At 36.7% G+C, this 22,694-nt stretch overlaps 1 protein-coding gene across 1 annotated transcript in view; it reads left to right on the top strand.

Moving 5' to 3' along the window:
* CD28 (CD28 molecule) overlaps nt 1-22,694 on the top strand; it is a 35,586-nt gene that overhangs the window by 7,527 nt on the left and 5,365 nt on the right. Inside the window, exons 2-3 of the mRNA XM_033112494.1 lie at nt 21,266-21,622; nt 21,898-22,022. Of these exons, the coding sequence (XP_032968385.1) occupies nt 21,266-21,622; nt 21,898-22,022 (482 nt within the window). The remainder of the gene's footprint in view (nt 1-21,265; nt 21,623-21,897; nt 22,023-22,694) is intronic.

The raw sequence follows: 22,694 nt of genomic DNA, 5'->3' as shown, positions 1-22,694 counted from the left end.
CTGGCTTCACTAGTGAATCCTACCAAACACTCAAAGATGATTCAATACCTGAGCTCCTCAAACTCTTCCAAAAAATTGGAGAAGAGGCAATATTTCTAACTCATTTTATGAGGCCAACATTATCCTAATACCAAAACCTGGTAAGGATAATACACAGAAACAACAACTAACAAACAAACAAAACAACAACAAAAACTACAGACCAATATCTCTGATGAATACAGATGCAAAAATCCTAAACAAAATATTAGCAAATCAAGTACAACAATACATTAAAAAGATTTTACATCATGATCAAGTGGGGTTCATTCCAGGGGCACAAGGATAGTTCAACACATGCAAATCAATCAATGTGATACACCACATAAACAAAATATAGAATAAAAATCATACGATTCTATCAATATGTTCAGAAAAAGCGTTTGACAAGATATAACATCCATTTATAATTAAAACACTTAACAAAAATTGATATAAAAGGAAAGTATCTCAACCTAATAAAGGCCACATATGACAAACCCTCAATTAATAGCATATTTATGGTGAAAAACTGAAAGCTTTTCCTCTAAAATCAGGAACAAGACAGGGATACCTACTGTCATCACTGTGATTCAGCATAGTATTTGGAAGTCCTAGCCAGAGCATTCAGGCAAGAGAAAGAAATAAAAGGCATCCAAACCGGGAATGAAGAAATCAAATTGTCACTTTTTGTAGATGACATGATTCATTATATAGAAGACTCCATCAAAACACTATTAGAAACAATGAACAAATACAGTAAAGTTGCAGGATACAAAATCAATGTACAAAAATCCATTGCGTTCTTATATACTAACAATGAAATTTCAGAAAAAGAAATTAAAAAAAAAACAATTCCTTTTGCAATTGCAACAAAAATAATAAAACACCCAGGAATAAACTTAACAAAGGATGGGAAAGACCTAGACACTGACAACTATAAGACATTATTAAAAGAAATTGAAGGAAACACAAAGAAATGGAAAGATAGCCTGTGTTCACGGATTGGAAGAATCAACATAGTTAAAGTGGCCATATTACCCAAAGCAATATACAGATTTAATGCAACCCCTATCAATATCCCAATGGCATTTTTTCAAGAAATACACAAAAAACCATCAGATTTTTATGGAATCATAAAAGACCCTGAATAGACAAAGCAACCCCAAGAAAAAAGAACAATGCTGGAGATATCACATGCCCTTGACTTTAGTTTTTACTACAAAGTGACAAAATCAAAACAGCATGGTATTTGCAAAAGAACAGACACAAAGACCAACGGAATAGAATTGAGAACCCAGAAATAAACGCATGTAAATACGGACAGATAATTTTTGACAAAGTGGTCAAAAACATACAATGGAGAAAAGAAACCCTCTTCAATAAATGGTGCTGGGAAAATTGGAAAGCCATGAGCAAAAGAATGAAACTAGACTGCTATCTGTCACCACATGCCAAAATTAACTCAAAATGGATCAAAGACCTAACTATAACACCTGAAACAATAAACTGCACAGAAGAAAGGATAGGTACTAAACTTATGGACCTTGGTTTCAGAGAGGATTTTATGAATTTGACATCAAAGGCAAGGGAAGTAAAAGCTAAAATAAATTAATGGAACTATATCAAACCAAAAAGCTTCTGCACAGCAAAAGAAACCATCAACAAAACAAACCAACTGGGAAAACATACTTGCAAACAACACCTCTGATAAGGGGCTAATATCCAAAATATATAATAAACTTATATAACTCAACAACAACAACAAAAACCAATTCAATTAAAAATGGGCGGAGGACCTGAGCAGGCACTTCTCCCAAGAAGACATACAAATGGCCAACAGATATATGAAAAAGTGCTCTACTTCACTAGGTATTAGGAAAATGCAAATCAAAACCACAATAAGGTATGACTTCACACCTGTTAGAATGGATATTATCAACAAGACAAGTTAACAAGTGTTGGAGAGGCTGTGGAGAAAAAAGAACCCTCATACACTGCTGGTGGGAATGGAAACTGGTACAGCCTCTATGGAAAACAGCATAGAGGTTCCTCAAAAAATTAAGAGTAGAATTGCCATACGACCCAGCAATCCCTCTTCTGGGTATCTACCCTAAAAAATCTGGAAACATTTATCTGTAAAGATATATGTACCCCTATCTTCATTGCAGCATTATTCAAGGTGTCCAAGACACGGAAACAATCAAAGTGCCCTTTGATAGGTGATTGGATAAAAAAGATGGAATATTACTTGGCCATAAGAAAAGATGAAATACTGCCATTTGCACCAATATGGATGGATCTTGAGATTATCATGGTAAGTGAAAGAAGTCAGACAGAAAATGTCAAGAACCATATGACTTCACTCATATATTTGGGATACAAAATTGAAAGCAACAAATGAGCAAGACAAAGAAACAAAAACTCACAGTTTAGTGGTTACCAGAGGGGAAGGAGGGTGGTAGAAAAGGGAAAAGGGGGTCAAATATATGGTGATGGAAGGAGAATAGACTCTGGGTGGTGAGCACACAATACAGTATATAGATAATGTATTATAGAATTGTACACTTGAAATCTATATAATTTTACTAACCAATGTCACCCCAATAAATTTAATAAAAATAAAAAAATGCAATGCAATCAGCAGATTGCTGTACCTACGTTTAATATACTGGTGCCAGTTTTTCTGAGTGTTGAAACATTATCTGGGTGCTTTGTCATTTGATGGACATTTCCAAAGTGCAGACTTCTTGCCTAAGAAGTCTGTTTTACTGTATGTACTACCATACCCTACAATAAGATACTACTTTTTATTTATTTATTTATTTATTTATTTATTTATTTATTTATTCATCATTTATTTATTTATATTTATTTATTTTTTGGGGGGAGAAGGGGAACAGGACTTTATTGGGGAACTGGGTATACTTCCAGGACTTTTCTCCAACTCAAGTTGTTGTCCTTTCAGTCTTAGTTGTGGAGGGTGCAGCTCAGCTCCAGGTCCAGTTGCCGTTTTCTAGTTGCAGGGGGCATAGCCCACCATCCCTTGCGGGAGTCGAACTGGCAACCTTGTGGTTGAGAGGATGCGCTCCAACCAACTGAGCCATGTGGGAGCTCAGCGGCAGCTCAGCTCAAGGTGCCGTGTTCAATCTTGGTTGCAGGGGGCGCAGCCCACCATCCCTTGCAGGACTCAAGGAATTGAACTGGCAACCTTGTGGTTGAGAGCCCACTGGCCCACGTGGGAATCGAACCAGCAGCCTTCGGAGTTAGAAGCACGGAGCTCCAACCGCCTGAGCCACAGGGCCGCCCAACTTTTAATTTTTTTTAAAGGCAACAATCCAGCTACGACTTTTATAGCAAGGATATTAATTTTATAGTAAAATTAATATCAATATAGCAATGTCAGGAAATAGAATGAGACATTTTTACAGATTGATTAGAAATAGAAATGAATCTGTGATCCTAACTTTGAAGCTCTCTCGTTCAAACGTTTACTATGGGTGGGGAGGGGATCTTGCTGTCTCTTCTTCTTTAGACATAGACTGTCCTCCTTTTTAATGTCTTCATTCTATTTTCAAGAGTGAAGAAATGCCATATGACTATCATTCAGCTTTTATCATGTGTGAATATCTTCCTTCAAGTATTTCCTGCATACAGTGTGCTGACATTTACAAAATGAAAATATTTATGCCACTAATATCCCAGAAGAAAATTCCGTTTGCGGTTTATCATCTCTAAAACAATAACTCTTTATTAACTAGTATAGCCATTGATAAGGATACAAAATTCACTGCACTTTCTTGTCTAAAAATTAGAGGGCAGGCACTCCTTCAAAGCAGTTATTTCACAGCTGGTCATTGAAAAGGATAAAGTCTTTTTGTCTCCTTTTATCTTGGTGAAAGTTTTGTTTGCCTTTTTCTTCAAGAAATTTATTATTTATAGAATTTCACAGACACTGGAATTTTCCATCTCAGTAGATTAGCTGAAGTTCAGGAAAAAATGACATCTGGGTTTCTTTGTGACTGACTGAAGGGTTCTCTTGTTTTCTAAGCTCTGATAAGGAATGCATGTCTCTTTTATGGTGATTTCTTTTACTCTTTTTGGTCATTGACATGGTGTTGTCATCAAACAAATGAACGTAGATACTAAAAAAAAAACACAAAAATGTGCGTGGAGCTTTCAGTCTGAGAGTCATTGCATGAGGATGAGTTTCTGAAGCTGGAGGGACGGTAACCCAGGCCCAAGTGAGAAGTGGTTGGAAAGTAGGTGTGCAACCTCTTGCTTGTTACTCTCATTTTGATGACTCTAGGCCCTAGAAGACAGGTGCACTAGATGGGGTCAACTGCTATTCAGTCACTTGTTAGAGGGTGTGAAAAAGAGACTACACTTCTGTGGCCTTAGTATTTCAATGCTAATTTCATAGGCATCTTAATTTAGTCTGTATGTCACCATGCCGATTACGTGTGTATATGTATTCATTGCTGAAAGAGAACCTGCATGATCATGGAGAATTTCTTACATAACTTTGAGCTGCAACTTTATCTCTGCATCACCATTACCACCATCTTTTTCATTTGTCATCATCTTAATTATCTTGGGGAATCTGACTGCCAAGGTAACCAGGTTAATTGTTTCTGATGGTGTCATAAAAGTCCCCCACTCACTGTTCACTCTGACCTCTGATGCAGTTGAGAGCCTCTTTCTGCAGCATCTGTGTCAGTTTGTTAGCTCACAATCCACCATGCAACACACTGATTGTAGCAGTAACTCCTATTCATCACCCACTCATTCACACAAGAATCTGAATTATTGACATGTCTTACATTTCAACAATGACATAGACTTCCTTGTTATGTAGGTGGGTGTTTGTTTTTTTTTTTTTTTTTTTTTTTTTTGCCTGCTGAGAAGGTAGAAGACTGTGCTTTTCATTGCTTGGGAATACTTAACACATGATGAAGTGTCCGAACATCACTGTGGCTATATTTGCAGCTTCCATGTGACCCGATGACGTTCTTTGCTATTGAACACTACTAATAGTAAGTGTACATAATTTAAGGTTAGATTTAGGAAGGCTGAGTCCAAGAGGGTTCCATTTCTGATCCACAGACTCTATCCCATAGAAGGAGGGTGAAAATGGATGCATATAAGGAGAATGGTTTCTTCCACCATGAGGTTCCGGGGGGACTAAAACAGGATATGAGTAGCTTTCTGGGTATTAATGTCTAAAGTGCCTGCTCCTTCTGATGCTTCAGTAAGACAGGTCTTCATTCATGTGCTCGTTCAACAGTTATTTATCAACATCTTCTACGTGCTATTCTAGGTTTTGTGACAGATACAAAACACCCCTTTGAGCTTCAGGGAAGTAAAAATGAGAACTGTGAAATCTTTCTAAAATTTTTTTTTCACTGAAGGACTACAGTGATAATATTCCATTCACAATTATTTATTTTATGGAAAGTGGTTATAAGCAGAAGCATCCAAGAATTGTTGAATTCAACCACAGACATTTAGAGATTGGAGGAAACTTAGACATCTCCCAATGTGTGGAAAAGGAAGTTGTGTTGATGGTTCCTAGGAGATGCTTATAGAAAGATGACATTGCAATGTTACTGGCATTTTTGGGTGTTTTTAGGTTGGACCTATCAGACTTATCTAATCTATCTCCTTGCAGACCCTAATATAAGATTCTTAATCCCAATATTGCAGCTTTTTTCACTGTCACACATCTGCAGTCTGCATTTATGATCTTTCTGATGCTGTTTCCCTCTTGGAATTCCTTTTCTCTCCCTTTCCACTCTTCCAAATCCTACTTGTCTTTCACTTCATGTCCTTAGTGCAAGATTCACCTATGTGAGGAAGTTTTCTCTGGGTATTCAGTCTTCATTATGAACTTGTAAGAGCAATTTCAATTTAAGCATAACTCAATCTAACAAATACTTATTAAACTGCTTTTATATTTTAATCTCTATTGGGGTCTGAAAGAATATAAAAAGAGGAAAAGAAATACAAAGACTTAAGTAGCACACAAAAACTGCTTGTGTAATCGAGTTCTCTCTGCGTTCATGGACTTTATGATCTAGTTGAGAAGACTACATATAACAGGACATAACAGCAGGAAACAGAAAAATGACACTTGTCTGTTCCCTACCTCACCATACCATTTGATATCTTAATGGCTTTGTACATATTATTCTTGTAATCTAGAATGTCCCCTACGTGTCTCAACTGAAGAAATCTTCTCTGGGACCCTAAATGGCAAAATGAGGGACTACTTTTCTTCTCAAAGTTCCCCCAATTTTTTTTTTCGTGTTGACACATCTGTTTTTTCCACTAGACTGTGAGCTTCTTGAGGGCAGGATCAGATCTTATACATCCTTATGACCTCGGTACTATGCACAGTACCGGAAACATTTCAGGTGTTCAACAAATATTTGTTGAAGAAAGAAATGAATGAATTAGTACTAAAATGAGGAAGCATAAAATACATACTCTAGGAAGATTAATATAGAATCGTAAGCCTTTATGGAGAGTTGAGAATTGAGCTGAACTTTAAAGCAAGATATGATTTAAATGGATGTTATTAATAATAATTCGTAGCTAATATTTATTTTGCACTCATAATGTGCCAGACACTGTTCTGTCTGACTTTTCTCATATTAAATCATTTATTCTTTCCCTAAATCCTATGAGGTAGATGCTATGATTATCCCCATCTCATAGATGGAGAAACTGATGCACGGAGCAGATAGAGAAACTTGCCTGTGGTCACACAATGAGTAAGTGAGTAAATCCATACACAATACAAACAGAGAAATTAAATCAGGAATACTGTTTTATATTCTTGGAACAGATGGACAGTCTGAATGTGTGGAGGCCTGGAGAGGTAGGGTAGAATCAGATCAAACAAAGGATCGAATATTGATAATAGAAGTTCAAACATCATTTTCCAAGCATTGTGAAGAAGCTGAAAGATTTTGGAAGCAGGATGGTCTAGGATAGGTATGGTATGGAGACTGATGTCAAGGCCATCATGTTATAGCACTGTCACCAGGAAGAGGGTAGTAGATTAGGATTTGAATGACAAAGGTGGGAATAGAAAGAAGTGACTGTTACAAAAAATGTTTTGAAAGTAGAAATTCCAGGATTTAGAGCATACTTGTGGATGAAGGTGAAAGAGAGGGAGGGATCAAGGATAATGCCAGGGTTTTTGGTTTAACAGAGGAAAGGTGGTATTACCACCTGAAATCAAGATGTACAACTGAGTTTTGTAGGAAAATAGTGTTTAGTTTTAGATGTGTTGAGTTTGAAGGAAAAGCTTGAGATGTCAGAAAAATATCTAATATAGAGCTGAAGATATGGGAACAGAGTAAGAATATTTAGGAATCCTTATCTTTGGAATGAAGCTGAAGTCATGGGAATGGATGGCTAGCAGAAAGAAGGGGGCCTAAGTGTAGAAAATCAGAGAGTTGAACTGAATCTGGAAAATAGTTCTTGTTAGTAGTCAGCTAAAGAGAATGATGAGCTAGTGAAGGAGACAGAGAATGTGTTTGGAGAGGTAAGAGGGAAGGAGAAGTGAATAATGTCTTGGGAAGGTCACTGTTTTGGCTAAAAGGAGTCCAGCTGGGACTTTTGAGTTTAGGCAGAGCTTTGGGGAAGAAAGACAAGAATTCAAAGGTCAAGAAAAAGGGCAGGGAATTACTATATAAGTGAAGATGATAAGGAACGTATATCACCTATATTGTTTGGGTATTTTGTGCATAGCATGTATGTAATAAATGTTTGCAAACTGAGTGACTTTATTATGGTTGACATGTGGAAGGAACCAAATGCTAGTCTTAAGTGTGTGTGTGTGTGTGTGTGTGTGTGTGTGTGTGTGTGTGTGTAGTGTTGCAGGGTGAAGGAGAGAGCTATTAGAGAAGAAAAGAGGAGGAGGTAGAAGAAAAAAAGGTGGATGGAGGCAGTTTTCTCCAGAAGATGAGGAGGAAGATGATTTGGAGCATAGGAGATTAGAGAGAGGAGAACAAATCTCTAAGAAGAATGGGGAGGAATAAAGCAGATTTATAGGGGCAGAGATGTGTTAGAATGAAGCTGGGGTAAATGAGTGATTTCATGCTTGCAAACCTGATGTTAAAGACTGTTTTGTTTTATCTATCTATCTATCTATCTATCTATCTATCTATCTATCTATCTATCTATCTATCTACCTACCTACCTACCTACCTATATACACTCATATCAACAAGGGCCACTGGGATAATACATATCTTGACTTTGAAGCCCATGTGGACTTTGAATTTGCTTGAGCCTTCCAAAACACACACTATGGCTGGGCTTGGCCTCAGTTCACGGCTGAGATAACAAGTCACAAGGTTCAGACCAACCCTGCCCAACATCATAGGCAGGACTCCATTTTTCAGTCAAGGAAGTTAATCTCATCCTATTCCTGTGTTTTTTGGAAGAAGGATGTGGCTGCTTGCCCTTGGATTTGGGAAGGCCATGTCTGTTATTCTTTTTACCTTTCTTTTTTCAAACTCAAAAGCTAAAGCTACTGATTTTTTAAGGTAGAGGGGTGTGATCAGGAGTTTTAGTCTGTCACACTATGACACAGCTTTTCTAGGCCTTTGTTTTCTCAGCTGATACGTAAGGGGATTGGACTTGAAGACATCTTGGGTATATTTCTGGCTTAAGAATGTTTCTTAAGTGGAATATAAAACTCTGGCTTTCATCAGCTCTAACAAGGCAACTCAACCACCCCATCGCTTTGTAGATGTTCTTATGATTTGATAGAGAAAATACAGCTCCAAACCAGCCATCTCTGAAATCACTTGGAGAGGTTGTAAACCAGGATCTTAGATACTAATATGCTGAGAAATGACAGCAGGAGTTTTAGGGACAGTATTGTCTTTGCTCTCTCTCCCCTTTCTTCCTATGTAATGTTAAGCTTCAACACAATAATGATTTTCAAACTTCTAGGCCATGACACTTACCTAGAAGATTCTGTATGTGCCAAGGTCCTGAGCAGGCTCTTCGGAGGTGTAAGATTTAGAGAGAATGAAACCAGAAAGGAAAAATGTACTCTTGTCTTTTTCACAAAGTTGTTTTGAATGAGAACTCAGAATGATGGTGGCTCAGGAGGAAAATATGATTCCCAAATGTGGTTACTAGATTAAAATATATATTTAAAAAACAATATATTAATATAGGAAGTCCCTTGATGCCTGTGGGATTGCTTTTAGCTAAATTACTGTCATAATATTTATGAAGAAAGCTATAAAGCCCTAGTTACTTATTATTTGGATTACAGGCATCCTTTTAGGATAATAAAACTTGATTTTGGGGAATGGTTTGGTGGCTTTTCGTATGGGTACCTCTTTTATATAAATTAAGGTAATCTGCTATGTTATCCTCTTAGACTGTCCTTCTACCATAAGGAGCTGAGAGGATGATTGCAGACCTTTGAAGGTAGGGACTGGGTTACATTGCTTTGTGTTTAGGAACTTCCAGTCCTAGAGTGGTTATACCCTGCATTGCTGGGACAGTGTCTCTGAGTGGTAAGGATGGTTATAGTGCAGGCAATGGTTTTTAGCAGGTTTAATATTAACTGTCATCCTACTGTGTTTCCCTGAAAACAATACCTAGCTGGACAATCAGCTCTAATGTGTCTTTTGGAGCAAAAATTAATATAAGATCCAGCCTTATTGTACTATAAGACCGGGTCTTATATAATATAATGTAATGTATTATAATATAATATGATATGATATGATATGATATGATATGATATAATATAATAAAATATAATATACTACTGGGTCTTATATTAATTTTTGCTCCAAAAGACGCATCAGAGCTGATTATCCAGCTAGGTCTTATTTTCAGGGAAACAGGGTAATACAGATGACACACCAATGTACACACCAATCTCTGATTCTCTGGAACTCTAGTTCAACATATCTAACTCCTGGGATTTTCCTCCAGGATGTCTTGCTCATCCCTCAACCCAACATCTAAAACTGAACCCAACAGCTTTTTTTCCAAACAAATTTCTTCTCTTCACTTACCTAGTTTTGTCAACACTTACCTCCACGATTGCCCTTACCCAGCGCAGGAACTGTGTCATTTTTGATTCTTGTTCACCATCACCGAGCACAACCGAGCACCAATGCGTTGTCTATCCTTTCCATCCCAGCTGCCACCTCTGCAGCTCAGGTCCTATGAGCTCACATCAATGCTACTGCAACAACCTCCAATTGGTCTCTGCCTCCATTCTACCCTTGCTCCAAGCCAATGCACTCTGCACTGCTGTGCTAATACTATCTTCAGGTGGCACTTACTGCCATATTCTCAACTCAGATGTCTTCAATGTCTGCCGTTGCCTTTATAATAAAATCCATGTGCCTTTCCTTGGCATAAAGGCTCTGCCTGATTGGTACCAGCTATCTTCACCTACTTCCCTATTATTTACATGGAGTGCTCTGCCAGTCTGTAGGAAACTCTTACAATAAAAGTCCTTTCCTTCATGTTAGCCTGTCTGAATTTGCCCCAGATTTCTTGGTCCAGCTAAAGGACAACCTCCACAAAAGCCTCTAGAAACATCTCTTCTGGAAACAAGGCCTCTTTCATGTGACTGTCAGTGAATCTCTACAGGGCTCATGCACTATACATGGCTTTGGAGTGTAGCTAGTTGTATACCGGACTTAGGATTTCTCTTAGAAGGAAAAGGTTTCATCTTTTACATCTTCCCATCTCCGAAGAACGTAGTACATCAGGTCCCATTATTTATCTGCTAAATGAACGCATGATTTTGTTGTGGCAGAAGTTAGAATACCAAAGAGCAATTTTCTGACATATCAAAATTTCTTTTCAGGAAGTATTTATTGATCATTTTGAGAATTTTTCTCTCTTAAGAATTAATGACTTAGATCTAGGTGTTCAGATGGGACTTTTTGCTACTGAACTATTTGAACTTTGAGTTACTTTCTGATGGATTCACGTAGCACAATATATATATTGTGCCTATATATATATTTAAATTATGTGCCTATATATATATTTAAATTATAGCTGACATACAATATTATATTAGTTTCAGGTATACAACATGATCTGACATTTACATACTTTACCAAGCGATAGCCACAATAAGTCTAGTAATCATCTGTCACCGTACTAAATTATTATGATGTTATTGACTATATTCCCTATGCTATACATTGTACCCCATGACTTATTTGTTTTATAACTGGAAGTTTGTACCTCTGACTCCTCTTCACATTTTTCACCCATCCCCCCACTTCCCTCCCGTTTGGCAACCATAGTTTACTCTCTGTATCTATGAGTCTGTTTCTGTTTTGTTTGTTCCTTTGTTTTGCTTTGTCAGAGTCCACATATAAGTAAAATCATATGGTATTTGTCTTTCTCTGTCTGACTTATTTCACTTAGCGCAATACTCTCTAGGTCCATCCATGTTGTCGCAAATGGGAAGATTTCATTCTTTTTTATGGCTGATTAATATTTCATTTTAGAAACCACATCGTCCTTATCCATTCATCTATCAATGGACATTTCAGTTACTTCCTTATCCCAGGTATTCTAAATAGTGCTTCAGTGAACATAGGGGTAGGGGTACATATATTTTTTTTAAATTAGTGTTTTCATTTAAAAGGACAAGGACAAATGTCCTCTACACTATAGTGTCTGCCTATGTAGAAACACAGATCAGGGTAAAAGGTGGAGCTTAGGTTAGTGCTGACCAACAGCAGCTTGTTTAGTATATTTATTAATTAGGTTTTTGTTTCTATATTGTTACCTGTCATCATTTGTATCATTTGTACTTGTTTAAACTAAGATCTGTTTAGATTTTGTTTAAGACGTATGCTTTCTGCCGATAAGAGTTAATGTTCTTGTTATAACTGACAGTTAGACATACATAATCTTGGGCAGGGCTGGTTGCTTGGCCTGTTTCTCTCAATAGAAGTCACTGCTTCTGTTATAGTTGCCTCCTCTATATTACTCTCTTTCCTTCTGGTTCTGGTAACCTCACTCTCCCCTTGCCCCTTTAGACCTAAGGGTGGTCATAACTCTGCTCCTATGAGCTACAGCCTCTAGCACTGCCTCTTGCGGTTCCAAACCTTTGCCAACAGTCCTTTTAGAAGTAAGCCCTCCTCCGACAACTTAATTGTGAGTGTGCCACCTGTTTTCTGCTGGAATCCTGAATGAGACAACATGTGTATATATGTATAGATATATGGAGAGAGAGAGACAGAGAGAGAGAGAGAGAGAGAGAGAGAGCCAAAAAAGTGTATGTTTTAAGAAAGGAAAAAACCTTATTAAAATTGTAATACAATGAATGATGCTAGCATTCATTTGATTATTGCCATCTTTTTAACGAACTTCATACTACACATTGCTACTGTAACTCAATTCAACTTTGAAAAGCAATACACCTCTTAAAATGTGTACATTTTTTTTGCACCCTATATAGATACCACGCTTTTTCAAAGTTTGTTGTGTTTCTTTCTTTCTTTCTTTTTTTTTTTTTTTTTTTGGCTTTTCTTAAATCTCTATTCCTTGTGAAAATGGGGAGAGTTTTAAGATGTCAGTCAACAGAAAACTGGACAAAATGACCACAGTTTTTTAAAAAATGTAATCTGCCTTACTTTTTTTTTTCATTTTAACATGAATTTTAGAGTCTGGAGCCATTCAAATTGTGATAAGTCATTTATAGCTTTAAAAAATCTTCCTAGTAGCTCAAAAAGGATGGTGAAAGATGCTGTAGTCTGATGAGTGTGTTTTCATATTTCTCTTTCTCACGTCTGTGTGAGACCAAACCACCAGCTAGAGTTACCAGGGCCACTGACTGCTTAGTCTCCCTTTCCTTCCAGAAAACACAGTTTGTCTTACAGATTCCTGAGCAAATACTAGATTGGCCTATGGGGCAGCCTCCTTCTTAAAGAGCCTGAAAAGGAGCAAGTGGTCACTTGGCCACATGCTGAAGGGTATCCTGGATCTGAGCAGGAAACGTACTCAGAGGGAAGTTACGGTAACTTCATCAGCTCTGTGGTCAGGAGGGGTGTGTTCTTTTGTGCCAGGGAAACCAGCGTCACCTTCACAAAATGTTCACAAACACCATAGGGCAAGCAAGTTGAAAATAGAAAGCTTTTATTTTCTTTGGTTCCTGTCTAACATGTTAAACTCTGTTCAGTCAGAATCTGAAAAAGGAAACAACGTGATTAGGATATTCCAACCTGATTTTTAAACTGTAAAAGAAACTCTGATTGTGATGTGCAGGGATGGAACCTAATAAAGTTCTTAAGAAATTCTGAAGGAAAATCGCCTTGCTAACTAAACATGTATTATATATTTTCTACTGCTTCCTTAACTTCCCAATGCAGATTTCAGTATTGAGGGCTTCCTACTCTATTCTCTGTTTCACCAGCCTCTATGTAGCATTTTATTTCTCTATGGTGCTATGATAAAGAAAAAGAAAGATGGAATATTGCGAATTAAACATTACAAATACATGTAATTCACAAAGACCCTGAGGTTAAGGATTTCCCCAATGAGGTTTAGAGTGAAAAGTGACTTTATGTACTAATTAATGTTCATGATCAAAACCTTTTGTACACTCGAGCGAACTGAAGTAGAAGAGCTGCAAAGGTATAATTATCGCTTGTGGATCTGAAATAATTTATAAGAGCTATTTCATGTGACCATATTGTCTGTAGGTCTTACCTGGGATCCATCTATGACCTTCAGGAAGTCTCTGAAATTGTGAGCAAAATGTTTTGTGTATGTGCATTGGAGGCACAGAAAATTTGGAGACATACTTTTCCTAAATATGACCATGAAATAAAGTCAATATTGCTGAATGCACAAAGTTGGTTTTCTATTCAGTCATTCATGATTTAAAAACATTTCTCCTAGAATCACACATAAATAAATTATATCTTAGCTCTTCCACTATTTGTGTGACCTTGTTTAAAAATTAACTTACTTGTTTTGTTTTCAGTTGCATCTTCTATAAAATAAGGGATTGGCTTAGATCATCTCCAGCTTTCCTTTTAGCTGAGTACTTTTTGCAGGATGGGACTCCAGCAAAATGGTGGAGCAAATTTATCTTGTCCCTGTGTATTTCTACTCCATTTACTCCCCTGCTTAATGGCATTCTCCCTAAATTTCACTTCAGACACTTAGTACCATCCAACTATCAAGTCCAACTTTGAGAAGAGCTAGAATCAATCACTGAAATTGTGTTGAAATTTTGATGTAACCTGGCAGAGAAAAAAGAACAATAGATTACAAGTCATGAGATATGAGCCAAGTCTTAAGGGTCACTTATTTGTCTTGTAACATTGGGCAAGTCATTTGATCTCACTAACCTCAGTTTCCTCATCTAAAATGACCATAAAGATGAATGTCCTGCCTATTTATTTGACGTTCATATGAGATAACATAGGAGAAAACACTTTGTAACCTGTATTGTATATAGGCCATAGTTACCAATTTAAATCAACATATTTCCCACATTGCATTTTAGGTTTCATCTTCTTTTGAAATTTAAGCATTAATTGAGCTGGTGAAGAAGGTCCTTTCAGGGTCAGGGTTCCTTCCTTCTCTAGTGCTTGGAACCATACCTTACAGTTGGTTATCCACCCTACTTGCACAAAGTTGACTTGGTTATTAATATAGTAATTGATCCATTTACAATAGGCAAAAAGAAAAAGATTTTTTGTTGTAACCAACCTTCCTCTCCCACTCCATTCTCATGGAAGCACAAGCAACTTTCAATTTTCCAGAAGTCAGCTACAGCACAAGATTCTCAGATTATCTGTGGGAAATCTTTTAGCTCTCACCGCTTTGCCCATGAGTAGCAGATAAGTACCTTCTCACCTCCAACCTTACTCTTCATTGTGTCTGTTGTCAAGGAGGAGTTGTGAGGGAAAGAAGTTTGAGGTTACTGCTTCCTGTCTCCACACCTTTAGCTGGTTTAGTTGCTAGGAAAGGCTTTGAAAAGCAAAGCACTAAATTCATCATCAAAACAACTTGTCAATTTAGTCAGAGAAATGTCAGTCAAGACAATCTTTTGATACCATAAGCAAATACAATTGGTGGGTTGACAGTGTTTCTCTTTTAACCTAGTAAGTTTGACTTAGGTAGAGCTTGCCTAACTACTCACAAGAGGGAAAACCAAATATTTATAGAAAAAAGGCTAGGTCTACTAAGAGCATGAGAAGGATGCTTTACACAACTGGCATGAACCAGGAAGCAAAGAAAAACAGAATTTAGTATGGGGAAGCTAAATATTTCTCTAGTTTCTCCTGAGTCTAAATATATCCTTAAATTTTACAATATGTCCTTAAATTATTTGAAGTACTATGGATTCCCTGAAACTCAGAGAACCAAAATACATATCAAAGCCAAATGTCATTTGATGTTTTGGTCGTTGGTTGCTTTGACTTATCCATGTCATTTCTCCACTCCCATTGAGTAAGTAGTGTGCATTTTCACACATGCTCCATTTTAAGAAAAAATAAGAGGAACCAGAATTACTGTGTCTACTGGAAGTCATATTGATCACACATATTCAATATCACTTGGAGCAACTGGTTATTTTTCTACTACCAAAAGTGAATTTCCTTCATTTAGCTTCTCTTCAAAGCAGATGTAGATTTTGAAGTTCTATGAGATAGTTTCTCACTTAGTTTTCTCTGAATAATTGACATAAACCAAGGAAGGACCAAGTGCTAAAGGATGTTGAAAAAACAAAAGTTCTGTCAGACAGTCCAGAACTCAGGGTGAACCCTAATCTAGGAGGCTGTTAGCCACACACTAGCACATATTAAACAAATTACTCCAAGCATAGTACCTATGTTTTAAGGACCAATTAATTTAAAAATGATCTGTGTTGACATAGAAGTGGGATACACATCGACAGATAAATTGGATGTCTCTTTATTCATCAAATGGCCCTGCAACCAATATTTTCAAGCTCTTTCCCCCAAGAATATTAGCACAAAGAGTCACACACAAAAAAGGACTTATCCTGTAAGTTTTCATCACAAGAAAAAAAATCTGTAACTGTGTATGTTGATGGATGTTAACTAGACTTATTGTGGTGATCATTTTGCAATATACTCAAATATTGTACACCTGAAACTAATATAATGTCATATGCCAATTATAGTTCAATTATAATAAATAAAGGACTTTTCCTTCCTTGCTTAATTGTTGGATGTGCCACCAACTAAGAGAAAACTGAATATGTAACTGCCCTAGCTTAGATATTAGGATCTTGGATTGCTCTTCCTTGAGAATTTTCTCAATTTATAGTGCTGAGCTAAAATGGGCTTAGGAAAAATATGATAAGTCTTAATAATGCTGAGGTTTGAATTTGGATACCCTATGATGAACAGAAGAAAATCTGTCTTCCAATTATCTTACTATGTTATGCTTTGTGAAGGAAAAATAATTTTGGAAAGAAAGACCACGACTTCTCCCTTGTGAAAAAAGCAAACACTACACTACAAAGCTCCAGGGAGTCAACTGTGTTTCCAGCAATCTTTGAGGTGGTTCATATTTTTTGTTTGTTTTTTTTGCAATGACCCCTCAGGCTAGAAGAATGTCCAAATTTCACCTCTGAGTTTCTGAGCTGTCTATTCCAGTCATGTAAATAATGAAGAAGAGACTCAGGCAAAAGGAAAAGAATGTTACTTACTGGTTTGTCTGTGTGGCCTGAGGACAGTCATTTTTAATTCTTCCTTCTTCCTCACTGACCACATCTAAGCCAATGCCAAGTTTTGCCAATTTAGCCTGTAATTATTTCTGAAGTTTATTCACTTTTTTCTAACTGTAGTTTTTTCCAACATTATCACCTCTTGCCTAGACTACTACAATTGTATCCTAACTTGTCTCTGTCTTTTCACGCTTGTATCCTTCAAATTTACTTTCTACGTTTTGGCTAAAGTGATCTATATAAAACGAAAAGTTGCATAGATCATTTTTCTGCTTAAAATCCTCCAATAGGGCCACATCACCTACAGGAGAGATCCCAAGGTATGAACTATGCTTGCTTTGCCAATCTCGTCTTATACAACACTTGGTCCAGCACAATGGAGATAACTGTAATTCCCTACATCCGTCATAATCTTTTTCACTTTCTAGTTTCCTCTTCCTAGACTGTTCTTTTTCCCTCTTTGTCTCATCTTCCTCACAGTCCTCTACCTCACTCCCTACACCAATACACACTCTCCTACCGCACCCCACCCTCTAACACAGAGACTCATTTTAATTAAGCTAACTTTTACTCAATAAAACCTTGTAAGACTTAGGTCAGCAGTCACCTCCTCCAAAATTCCTTAGTTGGTCCCCCAATTGCCCCCAGAAGCACTGTGCAGATCACTGTGCTATTACTGTTTTTTAGTAGCTGTCTGTTTTTGTATCTTTCTTTCGCACCAGATTGTGAACTGCCCAAGGACAGAAACTGAGCTTTGTTCCTCTTTGGGAAATCAATTTTTCCCATATGCATCTTGGGAAGGTGTCAAAGCCTGAACTAGACAAGGCATATTAAGCAAACCACTAGAGTATAGATGCTAGAGCTTCTCTTCCTTTTTCCCTCCTTCTCCCTTCCCTTCCTCCACCTCATTGTGGGTGCTAGGAGAAGGAAGCCAAACTGGGTCACCATCCAAGGTTTCTCCCCAGCCCTACTCAATTTCCCTGCCCAAGCTCCCTTCCTCCTTCACTTTTTTTTTTTTTTTTTAAATCTCTGTAAGGAAGTCTTATTCTCATCTTTTTCTTATATCAGCTTTCAAAGGTCAGATCAGGAAGAATTTGAATGCCCATTATAACAGAACCCAAGTAATTAGTAACAGAACCACAATTCTTGGAGTGCTCAGTAAACAGAAATACAAAGACCTAACCTGAACTCCCAGAAAAAGAGGGTAGATACTGGCATTTCTTGCTGGGGTTGGTTCTTCCAATCAGAATTGGCCCAATGATTCCTTCCAAGTAAACATAGAAGAAGGCCAAGTAAAATAGAACGAACCAAAAAATAAGTTAGATTTTCCTATCAAAACTTGTTGAACTTTGTGATTCTTTACATGTTTACTTTTTAGTGCTTTTAGTGGATATTTGTTGACTGAATAATAAACAAAGCTAAAGTTACTGTTGAGACACAAATTTTGAATAAGGATTGAATGAGATGGTAGTCAGCCCCAGCTGCTGATAAAACTGATATAGTCAGATCACCATCTTTCACTTCCTGATTATTTAATGAGATCCTATTATTTGTACAGTGTTATACAAAGAAACATAACAAATGGTCCTTGCTCTCAAGAGATTTGGAAACTAGGGTTCTAAAGAAAATACACACAAATCAAAAGCTACACAAATTGAAGCATAGGAACTAAGAGGTGTTCAATATGTAGAACCTGACCAATGGCAAATGTGTGATACAGACACTAACTGTTCTGAGACCTGAGAAAGGAGAGACACTCTAGGAGTTACTGAAGTATGGAGAGAGGAATGCCACAATGTGTTCCTGGATGTTGACTTAAATGGACCAGCTAAGTGGGAGAGTTTTGGTTTGAGGAAATGAGGTTGGAAAAGCCTGTGGAGGCCTCTGAATTGATGATAAGAAATGCGTTTTCATTTGTTAAGCCACTGGGGTTCAAACTTGATTTCAAATTAGAATTTCCTGAGAAACTTTGAAAATACCGATATCTAGATTCTATACAGAAATTGTTTTAATTGGCCTGGGAATTGAGGATTTTTAAAAGTTCGCCTCATGATTCTAATATGCTTTTAGCCTGAGAAATCTATCAGGCTATAGTGGTTTTCAAATGTAACTAAATATTAGAATCAACTAGCGGAATTTTAAAGACAATAACAAGATGACCCACAGAATGGGAGAAAATACTTACAAACCACATATCCAATGAGGAACTTAATTCAAAAATATGTAAAGAACTCTGATAATTCAACAATAAAAAGACAACCCAGTTAAGTGGGCAAATTACCTGAATAGACATTTCTCTAAAAAGGATATACAAATGGATAATAAGCACATGAAAAAAATGTTCAACATTATTAGTCATTAGAGAGATGCAAATCAAACTACAATGAGATACTACTTTACATACACTGGGATGGCTAAAATAAAAAAGATGGACAATAACAAGCGTTGACAAGGATGTGGAGAAATTGGAACCCTTATACATTGCTGGTGGGAATGTAAAATGGTGCAGTTGCTGAAAATAGTTTGTGAGTTCCTCAAAAAGTTAAACATAGAGTTACCATGTGACCCAGCAATTCCACTTCAGGTTGTATCCAAGAGAATTGAAAACACATGTCCACATAAAAAACTGTACACAATTGTTCATAGCAGCATTATTTATAATAGCCCCAAAGTGGAAGCAGTTGATGAATGGAAAACAAAATGTAGTATATCCATACAATGAAATATGCTTCAGTCATAAAGAGAAATGAAGTTCTGATACATGTCACAACATAAATGAGCCTTGAAAACATTATGTTAATTGAAAGAAGTTAGACAAAAAAGGCCACATATTATATGATTTCATTTATATGAAATATCTAGAATAAGCAAATCCAGAGAGACAGAAAATATATTAGTGATTGCCAGGGACCAGAGGGAGGGAGAAATGGGGAGTGCTTGTTGGTAGGTATGGGGTTTCTTTAGTGGAGATAATAAAAATATTCTGGAATCAGATAGTGGCGATCTATTCACAACTTTGTGAATATACTAAAACCACTGAATTGTACACTTTAAAAGGGTGAACTAAAAAAAAAAATAGAGTGAGCTTTATGGTATATGAATTATATCTCAATAAAGTTGTTATAAAAAAATTAAAAGAAACAATACAAATATCCTATCCCCCACAGCGCAGACCAATTAAATCAGAATTTCTGGAAATGGGACCTGAGGTTTTTTTATTTTTGTTTGTTTGTTTGTTTTTAAAGTTCTTGATGTATACCCAGCATTGATAACTATATAGGAGATGAAAACCTATTAGTGATTTAATTCTATGCAGCCTCCTTTTCCCCAAAACATCTGAGTACATGAATTCAAATCCAGGTTAAATTGTAAATTTCATTTTAGTAGATTCTGATTTTGTCTCTTCAGTATGAGTATGTGCAGTGTTGCTTTAAAAAAAATTGTAAAATGTTTTAAAAAATGTAAGTAGGTAGATAATTATTAGTGTACCCCCAAATTATAACAAAAAGTAATAAAATCTGAATCAAAGATACAGAGTGATTTATTGTTTTAGATAAATTTTGGAGAGTCTTGGTTGCAAAGTTGGTTCTCAATGCTTTTAAGTGGTCTATTTCTCAGATTGTTGTAGTTGACTTGGATTTTAGTCCTAGCTTTGCTCACCATCTGCTCAGTGATTTTAGGCCTCATACAGTCATATATATATATATTCATGTACCAGACAATGGGGATATAGTGGGGAAAAAGATACAATAGATGTGTTCTTTCTCTCTTGTAGTTTATGGCCTAGCTTCAGGCACTTTGCTTTAAAAATGAAGAGATTGAGTTAGATGGTTTCCAGATTCTTTGATCATTTACTGGGCTAGCATATAGGTATAAGATGGACTAGAGAGAGAACTCTTGTGGGTTTCTTACATCTTCTGGTATTTAAAGGAACACATAGCAAATTTCTTGAGAAGGGTGTTCTCAGAATTTGCTGTGGAAGATAAATTAAGCTCTTTGAGTTATGTTTTCTCTTATCTCTTTATCCTACTCTTGGAATGGCAAATAAACAAAGTCAAAATGTTTCAAAACATTTTAATTCCTTCACAAAAGCCTGTATCACAACTTAAAAACAAATCTATTTATGTATCTATGCCACATGTTAAAAACCATTTCCAAGTGTACCACTCAGTCAGGAAACTAACACAATTAAGCACGATCAACATCCTAGGAATCTCAGTACAGATTCAAAAATTCCAAATGCGTAACTGTGGTGCTCAATGCCAACAGAAGGTCACTACTGCCTTCCAAGTGAAACCATGCTCCATCATTCCATTCAAAGGAAGATGAGTATAATATCAAACCATAAAATTTTAAACTCTTGGTATAATTATTTCCCAAAGAGCTCCTGCATCTTCCTCTGTCAAGAGAAAGCCTTTTCTGGGGATATTTATTTTGTTAATTAATATGTCTTGATTTCAGAAAAAAAATCCTTACACCCTTGTTCTAAGCAAATGATTTTTCCTTCTCCAGATAACAAGATTTTGGTGAAACAGTCACCCATGCTTGTGGTGAACAACAATGCGGTCAACCTCAGCTGCAAGTATACCTACGATCTCTTCTCAAAGGAGTTCCGGGCATCCCTTTATAAGGGAGTAGATAGTGCTGTGGAAGTCTGTGTTGTGCATGGAAACTACTCCCATCAGCTTCATTTTCAATCAAATACAGGATTCAACTGTGATGGGAAATTGGACAATGAAACAGTGACATTCTGCCTCTGGAATTTGTATGTTAACCAAACGGATATTTATTTCTGCAAAATAGAGATCATGTATCCTCCTCCTTACATAGACAATGAGAAGAGCAACGGAACTATTATCCATGTGAAAGGTAACAAGCAACTCTAGTAGCGTATCACTCTAAAGTAATGGTTTTCAACTGTAGTCTTGAAAACTAGGTCATGATCAGTGTGTGTGTGTGTGTGTGGGGGGAGGGGATTGGATAAATTCCAAAGAGGATAGACCAAAGAGAAAGCCTACACATTCTAAGCTAGTGACATTTTGCATATTTTGATCCTTCTCACATTCTTCCATAATGTTCAGGAGGAAGGAAATGTACTCAAGTGCCATTCCCATATAATTTAATACACTCTTTTTATTTTTCAGAGAATCATCTTTGTCCAGCTACCCAGTTGCCTGACTCATCTAAGCCATTTTTGGCACTGGTGGTGGTTATTGGAGTCTTGGCTTTCTATAGCGTGGTAGTAACAGTGGCTCTTTCTACTTGCTGGGTAAGAGAAATGGCAGCGCTTTTATTTAACTTTTGTACTGCACATGTGATCTGATCATATTCAAGAATGTTACCTGTGTGGTTTGTCATGTATTTAACATGTGATTATCATTATTTTCTTTTTCCTTTCTAGGTTTAAGTTGGTTCTTTTTTTAGCCTGTCCAACTTTATCTGGGATAAAAATCTGATGGGAGTTCTATTTTCCAGAAGGCACCAGTTGCATGGCAAGGAAGAATAAGAAGCTAAATGGTTAAATTAGGGCAGTTCCCTTTCTTCTCCCCATTTTGCAAAATCATTATGACATATAAAATAGTTTTGATGTATACATATGTTTAAAAATCTAAGCGACTTGGAAATCTAGGCAACTGAAGTCAACGAACAACTTTGGTTCAGGGTCAAAAATCATGAGAAACTTGGCTATTGAAATTATGCATTCAAACCTAGCAAAGAAACTAGGTCTGTCTATCTGAGTCATATTTTTATCTCCTCTGAAGCAGCTGAATTTAGTGAGGCCAAGTATGGCGTAGTCATTATGAAACTATAATAAGAATTAAACTTTTCTGAGCTCTCATCACTGAATTGGAGTTTACCAACTTTTGCAAATGTTCATGCAATAAACTTGGTGTATGTTTCTTTTCCTTCTTCAATGTTGAATTCTTGGCCAAGGTTTGAA

This window comes from Rhinolophus ferrumequinum, chromosome 8, assembly GCF_004115265.2.
Source record: "Rhinolophus ferrumequinum isolate MPI-CBG mRhiFer1 chromosome 8, mRhiFer1_v1.p, whole genome shotgun sequence".
Classification (NCBI taxonomy): Eukaryota; Metazoa; Chordata; class Mammalia; order Chiroptera; family Rhinolophidae; genus Rhinolophus; species Rhinolophus ferrumequinum.
Note: the sequence above shows the minus strand (reverse complement) of the source record. Positions and strands in the feature narration are given on the sequence as shown.